The 14,022-nt window shown below is 59.8% G+C and overlaps 1 protein-coding gene across 3 annotated transcripts in view; it reads right to left on the bottom strand.

Annotated features, from left to right (window-relative positions):
• NEK6 (NIMA related kinase 6) overlaps positions 1 to 14,022 on the bottom strand; it is an 81,367-nt gene that overhangs the window by 13,995 nt on the left and 53,350 nt on the right. For all 3 annotated transcript variants that reach the window (XM_045082375.1, XM_045082376.1, XM_045082374.1), the window contains exons 5-7: positions 13,670 to 13,780; positions 9,184 to 9,292; positions 8,745 to 8,852 (exon numbers count right to left, since the gene is read on the bottom strand). In XM_045082375.1, the coding sequence (XP_044938310.1) occupies positions 8,745 to 8,852; positions 9,184 to 9,292; positions 13,670 to 13,780 (328 nt within the window). The remainder of the gene's footprint in view (positions 1 to 8,744; positions 8,853 to 9,183; positions 9,293 to 13,669; positions 13,781 to 14,022) is intronic.

Below are 14,022 nucleotides of genomic sequence, written 5' to 3'. Positions count from 1 at the left end.
ACAAGAACGAACCTCAGGTACACGTCCCCAACGGGATCGAAGTCACAGACAGGAGTCTGAGTGAAAGCCAGGCCCAGAAGAGCACACACTACCCGATCGCATTTTTATCAAGAACGGGACATGTATGGATGTCACATCTCAGTTAAAAAGCAGAGGGGCACGCCTGCGGTGATCTGGAACCGTACAGAGAGAAGAGGATTTCCTGAGAGGGGGAGAGCTCGCTGTCCCCAGAGGCATGTACACTGCAGCAGAGGGGCTGCTTTGGCCGGGCTGAGGAGGGGCTCAGAGTCTGGTTTGTAACCAGATCTGTGGTCTGATTGGAGGACGATTGTTCTGGATACTTTGAGATCAGACCTTGAAGGCTGCTACACAGAGCATTTTCACAGGCCTGCGGATCCCACACAAATGTGATGGTGGCAGCTGTTGGTCCAGCTAAAGTCAGGAGCCGGAGTCCAGCTCGGCAGAGGCTGGGCCCGAGACATGGCTTCTGACCTAGGAAGGAGGGAAGCCCTGCACCATGGAACTCACGGGACCCTAGGGGAGAACAAACACCCCAAAGCAGGGGTCCAGGCTTCAAAAATCTGTGGGCCAAAGAAGTCTCGGGACAACTTTGGTTCTGCTAGGTAAGGGTGTTTTATAAAACACAAAGCCCCAACTACCATTTGATGGTGTCACTATTATTTTAAAAAGAGAAGACAGCGGAACACCAGAATAAGTGGAAAAACTCGTAAGCTCAAACTTAGGGACAGTCCTTGCCACTGAAAAGTTTAGCTTTTTGAAAATTTTATTATCTTCCTGTGTGTCTCATCTCATTAGAGACAGGTGAGGAGTAGTTACGGTGAACTTGTAGAGGAGGGAAGTCCTGCTCTGGGCTTGAGCTCCCTGGGGCAGGGCCTTGTTTCCCAAAGGGTCCCAGTGCCCTGCCCAGGATGAGGTCACAGGGGGCACCTTCTAAGCACCTCCTCACTGAGCTATGAATCTGTCTGCATCGTATCACTGCTAATACCATTTTCTTGCAGCCTAAGGCACCATCTACTTAATGTACCACCCCAGAGGGACTCCCTGATTGTTGCTCTATGTGGACACCAACCACCCTTGGGTGGTAATAATCCCCGATAAGGACAGCAGCCATCACTTAAATACATGTTGGAAAGATGTGTCATCCTATCTGCAGGCTAACTGCTGTTCAGCAGAAAGAGCTGTCAGTGAACATATGAATCCTTGGGGGGTTTTGTAAACAAACTGCACCTTCAAGTAGCAGCCCCTTGTATATTCTGGTCACAAGGGAGCGAAATGAATGGGCAAGTACGAAATGAATGACTTGTTACTCGGAAACCACAGCATGGGATCCAAACAGCTCTCAGTCAGCGGCTCTGGACCACAGTGTCTGTGATTTTGGAACCCAGGATGCTGTGAATGGAGGTCAGAGGTCCCATCCCCAGCGAGGGACAGCAGTGTCCCCCACTGGCTACCGTGCATTCCTACCCCCGGCCCAGCCCCTGGGGACCAGGAGCACAGCCTGACCCTGACGCCTCTCACCACCCTCAGACTCGTCCTCTGCTCATCTGAGACCCACGTGGGCTTCTCGAGGAGGAACTCGGGGACAGATGGCCTGCGGAGAGCCCAGGCCCACTTTAGAGAAAACAGCCAATGTCAGGTCCCTGCTTGAGTCCCACACACAGCTACCCTGGCCCAACCCCTCCTGTTCTTCAGTTCGCCTCCGTGTCTTTGCACCTGCTGGTCCCCTTGCCTCCGGGGCTCTCTGTGTTCCAGAGAGGTTCAGCTGCCCCCCCACTCCCCTCCCCTGCCCCACCCCGGCCAGGGAGAGCCAGCTGCTCGGTGAGGCCTGGGCGTTCGGTTTGTCCCTCTCTTCAGTCACCACTTTCTTCCTCTGCTGGGGCTCCAGATCCTTCCTCAGGCCTGCATGTAGGGAAAGAGAGTACTACGACCCCTTCTCCTCCACGCTCCCCCCAATCTTCAACCTCTCCATAGCTCTTTCTGCTTTTACCCCCGTTTCCACAGAGCAAGGGGAAGGCAAACCCCCAAAGGTGATAAGGACCTCCTCCCAAGATGTCAGGGCTGCAGGCGGCCATCCACCTACCCTTCCATCACCTGTCCATCAATCTCTCTACCCACCTGTCTGTCCATCCATCCGTCGGTCCGTCCATCCACCCACCCACCCCTCATCACCCACCTATTGTTTGCTTATCTCTGCACCCATCAGTCTGTCCAGCTGTCCACCTGTCCTTCTGCATCCAATGTTGACTTGAGACTTGATGCTGCGCTCGGCCCTCCCAGGAGAGGGTCCATCAGGAAGGAGTGAGTTGCCAGCCCCCGGAAGTGTCCAGAAGGACACAGAGAACGGCTGGGCTGACCAGGAGCAGCGGCTGAATCCCCTGGGGGAGACTGTTGATAATCTGGAAGCTGGCCCAACCCCAGACCTGTAGGCTCAGCATCTCCAGGGCTGGCACTCAGACTCTGCTTCTCTCGCGAGCTCCCGGGAGATGCTGACGCCTGTCACAGTCTGCGGAGCTGAGCACAGCCTCCCCCAGCCCCCGACCTGCTTTCAGATGCTCAGACACCTGGGGAAAAAATGAACGTACAAAGTGTTCACTGAGCGTTCACTGGCCTATCCCTGCCGGGTACTGGGTCCTCGTGTCCCCACCCCTAGGCAGATTCTCCAGGTCCCCGGACCCCATCTGCAAGCCTTGAAATTGGGGTGATGGTGTTTTGCCTGCTGTTCCTTGGACTCAGTCTGTAAAACCCGTTTTCCAGCCCAACAACAGATTCTCAAACATTACGAAGCACCACGCACAACTTGCACGAGTTTTCAAGATAAAATGAGCCACTTCAAAGAAGTTCCAAGCTTGCAGCAGGGCCCCGAGGATGTAGCCGCAAACCCCAGGGGAGCCGCGATTCTGGGGAAGAGTGGGAGAAGTTGACAAGAGGAGGAGCCCCCTGAAGGCCTCACCCAGCTCGGGCCATAGTCCTGCCCCAGGGGCCCCGGCCAAGCAGCCGCACAGAGTCCGTAGGGTCTCAGACTGAACAGGCCCCTTCTCCTTCTCCTTGGACCTGCCAGTTCCCGGCCGCCCCCCCCCCCCATCGCTCCCCGCAGCAGGGGACGGGGCTGGCATATGAAACACGAGCCTAGCAAACCCCGACCTTCCCAGCGCCAGCGCCCCAGCACCGTCTTTGCCTAGAACTCCCGGATTTCAAACTGGGTGGATATCAGAGGAGGACGTGGGACCTCAAAGCGGAAGCTGATTAAAGAGGCCGCCTCCAGGAGACGAGCCACTCCAGTCAAAACAAACTTTGCCACGTCTGGAGATGCTCGCCGTGTCTGAAACGTGTTCATTAGATATGAAAAAGGCAGAGATTTCACATGAAGGAGAGGCTGGCGTCTGTGGGCCGCACTTCTTCCCTGCATGGGGGTCTTGAAAACGGCTGGAGAAACGTGGGGTCCCCCCCCCGACATCCCCCACTGCAGGTGTGCCCGGACGCTGGGACCCTGGGCGCAACCCGAGCCGCACAGGCTGGTGCGCGGACGAGGGGCTGCACACACTTCTCTCCCCAGCCTCAGTTTGCCCACTGGGGCCACAGACGGGTTGCACTCAAGGGTCCTCAGAGTCCCCCCTTCACCCTTTGGAGCCTTGGTTTCCCTCCGTGGAAATCAGGGACTGAAAACACTGACCCTCCGTGGGTCAGTGCAACTGACCCACATGTGCAAGGGGAAGGGCTCTGGGAAGGCCCTGCGGAGCCCAGGAGGGGGAGGGGAGCTGCGGACAGCGGGGCTGAGGGTGGCAAAGGGAGCAGGGGGACGGCGCGGGAGGGAGCGAAGACCAGATTCTGGAACCTGAGCGGCTTCCTCTGAGCTGGGCCCTGGGATCTGCATTTTTGTCTGTGATCTGTCCTAGGAAACCCCCCCACCCCTAGCACCCCACCAGCCCCCCATCCTGCGGGGGCTCCCCTCTTCTCTGCCCCCAGTGGCTGCCCCCACCTCACTGGCCTGGACCAGGCACTGGCTTAGCCTCCCTGTCCTGCTCTCCCCGCCCTTCCCCTGCCCCCCACATCAGACTGGCTGCTCAGCCCCCACAGGGGAAAGGCAGGGGTCCTCCGCTCGGCAGGCAAGAGGCCTCTCCGGACTGTCCTCGCGGCCCCCACTCTGGCCCCTGGGTGCGTACACACACCGACACGCGCGCGTGCGCGCGCACACACATATACACTCCTACCAGGGTCACCTGTATCACAACACGTCAGCAGGTCCCCCTCAAACCACCAGCCAGCCCTATGCTGGGCGGCCCGCGGCCCTGGGATGGGGGAAGCCCCGCCCTGGAGGAAACACTGACCTTTCCTCAGCATGGACTAGTTCTGGATTGTTACATCCGTACAAACATCTGCTACATCTAGTTCCCACACTGAGGGTCTCCAGCGGAGCCGCCCATCGGGTCACACAATGCTACAATGCTGCAATTCTGGGCAGCACCCCATTATCCACGTGTCGGGGTCTCTCTCGAGGTGAGGGGGCGTCTTGGATGGCCCCTCACGGCTCCGGCTGGAGCACCGTGCAGGGTGTCACACGGCGAAGGTGCTCCCCTCGTGGCACCTGGGGCTTCCTCCTCTGTTAAGGGGCACAGGGGCCTTCCTGGGGAGCAGCCTGGGGCCCCGGCCCGTGCCCTGCTAAGTGGACAAGTGAACACACAGCTGAGCTGTAGTCTGTCTCCCAGCCAGGCTCCATTCTTCCTTCGTGGGCCCCTGGAGACTCTCTTTCCCTCCCTGGCGTCAGCTCATCTAGGAAGTCTGTGCCCTGAAAATGCCAGGGGTGTGGCAGACAAGCCAGGTGCCTCTTGCCAGCCACATGCAACCTTCTGAGACCCCGCCTCCTGCCAGGTCGGCGCTCAGAACCTGGATCCACCTCCTGAAGCAGGTTTTCTGGGCCAATGGTTCCCCAGTGACCTGGGCCGCAGGGATGGGAGGTGTAGGTCCGGGGAAGGGGTCTGCACGGTGCTCTGTGCCCCACTGATGGGATCCCCTGGGGCGCCTAGCTGTGAGGACCTCGTCCCCACTCAGCAGATGCTCCCCAGGGTCCACCAGGGGCCGAGCACGGGCAGGCTCCGAGGAGTTGCAAGTGTAGCAAGGACAGGATGTTCCCTCTTCCTTCCCTGCTGCCCAGAACAAGCCCCCAGAGTCCCAGGCCGCGCCTGCTGGCAGGGTGGGAGGGCTCCTCACTCCCGAATATCTGGGTATCCAGTGAGCTCAAGCTCATCAGGACCCAAGCCCACCTCCCAGCACGCTGTGGCTCTACCCGGAGGAGAGATGACACCCCAAGGGCCTCTCGTCCCTGGAGCCAGGTGACTTCAGGGATGTAGTACCCCTCTCTCTGGGCCTCAGCATCCTCGTCTGTCAAATGGAGAGCAGAAATCTTGTTGGGATGACTTTTTAAAAAGCAGAATGCTTTCTCAACATCTTTTAAACCTTGTCTCTTTTCACTAAATCACCTCTTTGGTGAGGTCAGAGACAAAAGAAAACTGAAGTAAAGGACAGCCCTGGAAGGGGGAGATGCAGCCCCAGGCCCCTGGCGGTCCCCGGTCTGGCAATGCACTTCAGAGAAGGGGAGGCCAACACCGTGCCTGTGCACAGCAGGCCCTTGGGAGACGGTTCTACCTACCCCTTTATCAGTCCACTGCGGGACTGACTGTCCCTGTCCCCCCACCAGTCTGCAGGCCTCCTCGGAGCAGGGAAGGCTGCATAATCTAGTCCCTAGTCCAGGGCCAGGGCGGTCGGCCCGGGGAAGGGAGAAGGAAGGAAGCTATGCCCTGTGGTCGGGCCAGGGGCTGACAGCCTGGGGAAGCCAGCGCACTCGGACTACTGCACCCGATGGGGCCTCCCCCCCCGATCGGACCTGTTCCCCAGCCCCGAGAGGCAGGGTGAGGCCCGGCACTGCCCAGCCCTGGGCCCAGCCTGGGGCCGCCCTGTCATGCTCCCGAACAAGCGGGGCCTGCGCTCCCAGCCCTAGCATTTGTCTTGCAGCTGCTGCCGTGGCTCGGAGCGAGACACTTGCTTGTAGCTTGTGAGCTGTGTAGAGGCAAATCTTTCATTTTTCTTTCATTACGCCGGCGTGTACTGTCACTTAATTTTTATGTATGCAATCCTTCCTGACAAATATGATCTGCTGCCTGGTAATTCGTCTGACGCTCATTCTGCTCCACGCTCTAATTACGGCTCCGATTCCTGACACCGAGGCAGCCGCTCTGCCACCGCTGGGTACCGCACCTGTCAGCCCGGCCATGGCATGACTAATGCCCTTTCATGCCAGCCTCGTGTTAGCAAATACAGGGGCGGGAAGGGGGCTGGAGGTGGGGGGAGGCAGGAGGGGTTGAGATTTGCATAAGACTTACTGGGGGTCAGGGGGGAGAGGAGATGGTTGCCAGGGCAACGTGGCTGCACCCCCCCGCCAGCATCCCTGCATAGTAGGTGCGCAGGTGCGGCGGATACATCATTCACAGCCACGCATGGAGGGTGAAGGAGCCCGGACCCCGCATCCTCACGGAGCCACAACGCAGTGGCAATTAGTTCAATCTCTGGCCCGACCAAGTGTGCGTAGAAGGCTCAGTTGGCTGTTTGTAGACCCTCACGGTGGAGAGGGGGCCCTTCCCCCGCGTCTGGGGGATTGCGTCCCAGGTTACAGCTCTGGGCTGTGCCTGTGGTGGAGCCCAGGCCTCGGTTCTGAGAGCAGGTCCTGGGAGCAGGGCCTGGCCGTGCTCCCCGCAGCCTCTGAGCTCGGGGGAATGGGGGGGTGACTCCTGGACATGGGTACGCGACCCCCAGGAGGGCTCCTTCCATCCGTCACTCAGCCGGGCTGCTGCTCGGAGGCCTCGGGAAGAGTCCGGCCTAGCGAGCAGCCTTTTCCCAAGTTCCAATTCTTTCTCATTAATATAATAAGTGCACCAGTCCGAGTCGATAAACTCACCCTGTCGGACGAGCCCGTATTTGCGCCCGTTCCTAATGATGTGATCCTAACGGGCTCTGACGAGCGCCGCAGTCTCTGTGAGGAGGAACGGAGTGGAGGGGCCTGACTGACAGGGGACAGAGCCAGTGGCTTGAACTCTTCTCTTCTGCAGTTGCCCTTGAATGTCTGACCTTTTGAAGCTCTTAAACCAGAGAGATAAACAGTCTCAAACTCACCAAAAGACTTGGATTGTCCTAAGCAAGGGTCGGAGGGGACCGGGGAAGCCAAGGCTACCTCCCAGCACGGTGGGCTGGGGACTGCGCGGGGAGAGCCGGCACCACCCTCCCAGGCCCGGCCCTGGGCTTCCGGAGGAAGCATGGGCTCCGCAGGAGACGCCGGTGTTCGAGTCCTGGCTCTGCCACTGCGTTAATGGGAAGAATCAGTCCAGCTCCCGGGTTCCAGATGCCTCGTTTGCACAGAGGATCTGACGGACCCTCATGGCTGTTGGAGGTGTGAGTACAGTGTTGTAAACTCAGGGGATGGTGGGTCCTGCACGTGCTCTCAACCCCCACCCCCCACACTCAGATATCCGCACACTCGTGGAGACACGCACGCATGCATACACACTCGCTCACGCCAGCCAGCAGCTCAGAGCTGTCGAGTCCCAGTTAGCACCTCTCCCCTGATGGTGTGCTTCGCCCTGAGAGCCCCTGAGCCCTTGGGAACGTATGGGCAGTGACAGACTCCACCAGGAGACAGTGTCTTCCAGAAAGCTCCTCCACGGTCGCCGGCAGCTGCTCTCTGTACTCCCGGCGTGCTGAGGCACTTGGGGGGAGCGTGGGGGCCTGCTCAGGGCGGAGAAGACCATGGAGGACAGGGTAGGATCCGAGGCAGGCGGTCAGCCTTGGCACAGGAGCACCTTCCCTGGCCGACGCCACCTCGGAGAGCCAGGAAGGGGCCGGGTGGGGGCTGGATGTGCCTGTCGTATCTGAGTCCTTCCTGCCTGGCCCTGGCTCAACGCTGAGATGCCCTGCTGTCACGCACGGCTATGTCCACGTTCCGTGGGGGGCTCTGCGGGTTTCTCTATCCTAATCAAATGCAAACGCCTCGTCCTCCCCCATTCTGTGAGTCACACCCAGTCCCGTACCGCTGTATGGATTCTGAACTGGGCATCGCTGCAGGTACCCCGAAACCCACACCTGCCCAAGTGTGTGCCCAAGTCCAGCCCTTGGGTGCTCCCGAGCTCCTGGAACGGTGCCAGCCTGGCAAGCTTGACACTTAGGCGCCCCCGTCCTGCAGCACCCTGTGCACCCTGCCCTCCAGCTCACTGGTCCCTGTTTCCTGTCCCCACGAGCTCCCTGGCACTCTGCCTCCTCCTGCTGGGTAAGAACTTTGTCCCTCAAGCTTCAAAACTGACTGTTTAGAAGCCAAAAACTGGAAATAGCTCCAGTGTACCCCACCAGGAGGAGCAGACGGAGTCCCACGTGGGGAACACAACACCGCAACGAGAAAGACGGACGGCTGCCTCGAACCGCAACAGAGCCGCACAAGATGCCGTCCTTTCTAGAAGGGGCGTGGAGCAGAGTGAGGGTGCAGCGGAGCCCCACCCAAGGCTTCTCAGGGTCTCCGTTTACCCCCTCTGGGTCACTGGTGTGGAGTGGTAAGCGAGGTCTAGGGCTCAAGAAGGCATTTCCTGGCATTAACGAACCAAAGGCTGAGTGGGGAGAATGCTCGCCTCCTGCCACGCGGTCACGCAGGATCTCCAGCCACTGTTGGGACGTGGGACAGGCCTCCTTACCTAGGGAGTGGGCTGCGGTGGTCTCGGAGCTAAAGAAGCGACCCAGGCCAAGGTCACCAAGCTTCACGACCCCCGTGGCTGTGATGAACACGTTGGCGGGCTTGATGTCTGCGGAAGAAGGGGAAGGTGGTTGGCGTGGGGCTAGGTGAGGGCGGGTGGGCGGGACGGGCTGCACGGAGCACCGTGGCTGTCCTCAGGGGCTCCCGGCGCGGGCACGTGGGGGGCCCCGAGCTGGACTCTCTGATGCCCCTAAGGACAGGCACCGTACTCGACACCTGCCTGGCTGGGTGACATGGCATGGTCCCACCTCCTTAAGGATGTCCCCAGAGCTACAGAGAGCAGAGGCAACGCGGCTTCCCAGGCCTCGGGGGCACCTGGCCTCCCCCCGCCCACCTCCCCCTGCTCAGGGCCTACGGCTTAGGGAGGGCCCTGCTCGTACCTCGGTGCATCACACGGCGGGAATGCATGTGTTCCACGGCGCTGCACAGCTGGGCGAAGTATTTCCACACCGTCCGCTCGGGGATGAGCCGCTTCTGCTTCTTAAAGTACTGTGGGGAACCAGGGGTTACAGGTCTGGTGACGGGCCACAGGGCAGGGCCTCTGTCCTGTCCCCAGGGGCAGCCAGCACCCGGCACGGGCTAGGCAGGCAGGCTGCTGAACCCACAGTAAGTCTGGGATGAAGGGGGCTGTGTCCCCAGGAGTGCCATTCACGGTCCCCCGCCAGCCCCCAGCCCTGCACTGACCTCCCTGAGGCTGGGGCAGCCCGGGCCCAGAGTGTGTGTGTGTCCTAGACGGCTGTGCTGACCGCACCCTGAAGGCCACTCACAGTCAGGCCTGCGCAGGCATTTTCTAGACGCATGCCCTTCTCTTCCCACAGCCCGCTGGGGAGCTCCCTGCAGCAGGGGGCCGGCAAGGGCCGTCTCGGCCCCAAGCCCCAGCCTGGCCCAGACGGTGGGCACCCAAGGCTCGGTAGGGAAGTCCCAGCTGCCCCAGCAGATCTCAGGGCGTGCCATGGTTCACCAAGGCAGCGGGGGCCGTGAGGACATAGCTTGACATTCTCCAACGGACCCCCCCAGTTTTGACAGGCCACGAACCAACCTCATTGCCTCAAGAAACGTATTTAATGCTCCAGAAAAGCAAACCAAAGCCCCAAACCACCCAAGCTTCCCTGAGCGCACTCTAAGTAACCACATGCCCTGGAAGGAGCGAATGGAGAACAGGTCGTCGTCCACGTCCTTCTGGGGAGTCTCCTGTGCGTGAGAGTGGTGGGGACAATGACGCATGCACACCAGGAACCTGAGGACCAGGTTGCTGTCCAGAGGCTTTTGGCCTCAGAACAACCATCGTTTCCAAAGCAGCCAGCAGCAAAGCCATAGGCCCACCCGTCCTGGAGCTGCTCTGTGCACAGAGGACAGGGACTGACCTGGGACACACGCCTGGCTGGGGGAAGGGAGTGCGGCGTGGAACACAGGAGCTGGGGTTACATCTCCTTAGCACCTGCCTCGTGCAACCTCCGTGCTGGGCCCTCAGCAGGGTGATGGCTCCCATTTTACAGATGAGGAACCTAAGGGCCGCTCAGGGGCCGATAAGGGGCAGTCACAGACCAGCCTGGGCCTTCAGCCTACAAAGGCCAAGCTCTTTTTTATTTTTATTTTTTTTTTAAAGATTATTTATTTATTTGACAGAGAGAGAGAGAGAGAGAAAGAGATCACAAGAGGCAGAGAGGCAGACAGAGAAAGAGGGGGAAGCAGGCTCTCCACTGAGCAGAGAGCCTGATGCAGGGCTCGATCCTGGGACCCTGAGATCACAACCGGAGCCGAAGGCAGAAACTTAACCCACTGAGCGACCCAGGTGCCCCAAAGGCCAAGCTCTTAACTTTAACTCGAACGTTAACTTTGAATGATACCAATAACCATCAGATGAGCAACTGAGCTCAGAGAGGTTTAGGAACTTGTCTGACGTCACCTGGCTGGAGTGCCAGAGCTGGGGCCAGATCCAGACACTCTAACAACGGGATTGTGCTAGCTGGAAGACTGTGGTCTGGCAGGAAAGCCCCAGAGGCTCTCCTGAGGCTCCATTCTGGGAGGGGGACCTCATGGATGAGTGAGGCTATAGCCGAGACTGCTAGCACGGGACCCCAATCCCCCCCAGGCCACCCCAGGCTTCCGTGGTGGGCTGGGCTGCAGTGTTATTTACGCTGTGATGTTGGTTAATCCTCATTACAGCTTTGAAACTCAGCTGTGAATGGTGATTTTCTAAATGTCACGTCCTGTAAGTGCCGTGTGACATTTAGCGGGAAGGCGCAGAGTCTCTGGTGGGTGTTGGGGTGGCGGCAACTCTCAGCTTCACTGTCCATCATAAATAACGCTGGCACCGTGGCAGTGGTGGCACTGCTCGGCCTGAGGCAGCAGAGCCCCTGGGACGCAGGGTCTCCTGGTCAGCAGCCTCCCGGCAAGCCCAGCGGGGCGACCGTGGTGCGGTGGCAGTCCACAGCCCTCGCACGGCCTGATTTCCCCCTCAAGCCCAGAGGCAGCCAGAGAGTTAGAAAGGCCAGGGAAATGGAGCTCCTCCCAAGCCCCAGGCATTGCACTGGGTATATTACAGATGGGGAGACTGAGGCATAGGGACCAGCCCAAGGGAGGAGGTTTGAGCAGCTGTGTCTGACTCCAGACCGAGGGTCTCTCTCCTGCCCGACCCTGCTCTCCCGCTTGCTGGGGGCAGCACCCAGCCAGGCCCTACAGGTAAGGGCCCTGGAGCTGCAGCAGAGGGAGGAGGAAGCAGGAGGCAGGAAGGGGCCCCATGACCGTGAGCTAGGAGGCCCCGTGCCAGGAAAAGAGGGCTCCTGAGATGGGGCCAAGAAGCCAGAATGCTGCCCCAGAAGCCCCATGGGGGAGCAGCTGACTTGAACCTTGGGCCAAGGAGGCCAGAGAAGTGCACAGAAGGGGAGCAAAGCTGGCGAGGGGGCACTGCAAGGTGTGGGACACCCACATGTCTCCCTCCTCTCTTTTCCCCGGAAGGAGCCTACACTCAGCCCCGCTGGCTCCCATAGTCCCCAGAATGTCTCCAGCACAACCCCAGGACAGAGAGGGAAGCAGAGCTTTGTGGGCAAGGGGATTGATTTGCTGTCACTCCTACCCCCCCACCGTTTGACCCCAGTCCCCACCCTGTGGACTGAGAGGAGTCCGGGGTCTGTGGGCGCCTTAGTGGGGGCAGCGTCGCCATGGGCCGCACTCCAGGGCCCTTCCTGTCTCCTCTCCATCCCCTGTCCACTACCTCCGTCCCCACCCCCCATCCCTCCTCTGCTGAACATCTAGCCTTTCTTCTAGAACACAACGATGACCATGTCTACTCCCCACTGTGAGTCCTAGGAAGCTCCCTGCTGACCTTGAGGCAAGGTCTCGAATCCTGGGGCTGGACGGTGAGGCCCTGGGTGGCTTGACTACCTCGCCTCCCTCTCAACTCCTGCCTCTACTTCATCCAGAGCTTTGTGGACTCTGGACTGTTCATGCCCCTGGGCTCTTGCACAAGCTGTTCTGCCACTAGACCACTGCTCTTCTTGCAGGTCTCAGGTCAGGTGTCACCTCCTCCAGGAAGCCTTCCTGGGCTCCCATAAGGCCCTGAACTTGGCTCACTCACACCAGCTGGTGACTGTCCATCTATGGGTCTGCCCTTCTGTTAGAAGGCGAGCCCCCTGCGGGTAGCACCCACACCGCGGTCTCAGCACGGGGGCTGGCACACAGCGTGCGCAGGGTGCATGCGTGTTCGGCAGGAGAACGACATGAAGGAGAATGGCAGTGGCGGGGGAGGAACTGAGACATGATAGAGCACGTCTGTTCCCACCAGGGATCCGTGCGGAGATTAACATCCCTGCAAACACATTAATATGTCAACGAAAATATAAAAGCAGGTGATAACAGCTCAAGTAATGCCGCTTCCCAATGACGCCCCAATTCCTAGGAGCCAAATTTCAGAAGAGCAAGCGCGGAGCAATTGCTCAGAATCCCCTGCGCCTGGTGGGAAAGACGGAGAATCCACGTCTGGCCCCGTTTGCAAGTGTTGCTGGGAGCGAGGTGGGGGCGCCGGCGTCGCTGGCTGTGCTCGGGAGCAGCGGGGAGGCTGATGGGGGGCCCGCAGCGCCGGCATGCAGGCTGGCCAAGCCAGCAGGGAGCAGGCTCTTGAGCTTGGGGGCCCACACCGAGGCTGTGCAGCCTCAGGCAGGGAGCTAAACCTTTCTGAGCTTGGCTATCTAGGGCAGTGTGCACTCGGTGAGTGAAATGTGTGCTCGGCATGGCTGTGGCTCAGATTGGGTGCTCCGTCGATGGGACTGGGATGGTTCCCAAGTCCAGACTCACAGTGGGCCTGGTCCTGGGCCCCAGGAGGAGAGGCGCTGGGGTCAGAGCACTGCGGGGGCTGCCGTGGGAGGCAGAGCAATAATAGCCAGACCCGGCAAGTCACTCAGCCTCTCCGAGACCCCTGGCCTTGGCCATGACAGGGGAATGAGGGTGTCCCTCAAGCGCTGGAGGGGCCCCAGGGTAATCACTCAGCTGCTGGTGTCTGGAGAGGGTCACAGGCTGGGAAACAGAGCTGGGCCACACAGACATGGCTCTGTCCCCCATGTGACTGGGCATCCTTGGGTGAGTCTCATAGCATTTCTGGGCTCAGTTTTTGCTTTGGGAGGTTGGATGCACAACACACTTCCCCAGATTCTGTGAGCTGGGCTTCTGTCCTAACACAGGGTTCTGGCCCCGTTCCTTCTATGAGGCAGAAGTGACAGGCTGTGGGACACCAGAGACCTGCTTTCTGTCCTTGGGGCTGGAGCTCAAGGGGGCACTCGCCAGGCTGGGCGGCTGCCTGACCCTGACCCTGGGCTCCGTGGGCCCTTGCACACCCCGCCCGCAGCTGGCCGGCCTGCCAGGCACGCTTACCTTGATCATCTGCGAGAGGTCCCCCGCGTCGGCCAGCTCTAGCACAATGTTCAGCTCATTGTCCTCAATAAACGAGTCCAAGTACTTGATGATGTTGGGATGGTTCAGTTGCTGTCCAAAGAGAGAAAGATGGGGAGGCAGAACCAGTGAGGGCCAGTTCAGCCCCCCGCCTGCCCCTTGTTAGCCAGCCCTGGCTTTGCTGCAGAGAACAGTGTCGCCTGGGAGTCAGGGAGATCTGGGCCACCCTGGGAAAGCCCTTCTGCATCTCTTGAGTCTCAGTGTCCTCATCTGTATGATGGGCACAATGTGCTGAGGGGCAGTGGTAAGGACTGGATGGGCTGAGACCCCTGCAA

The sequence above is a fragment of the Mustela putorius genome, unplaced genomic scaffold (assembly GCF_011764305.1).
Source record: "Mustela putorius furo isolate JIRA1106 unplaced genomic scaffold, ASM1176430v1.1 tig00000596_pilon_pilon_pilon, whole genome shotgun sequence".
Taxonomy (NCBI): domain Eukaryota; kingdom Metazoa; phylum Chordata; class Mammalia; order Carnivora; family Mustelidae; genus Mustela; species Mustela putorius.
This window is presented reverse-complemented; position numbering and strand designations above follow the sequence as displayed.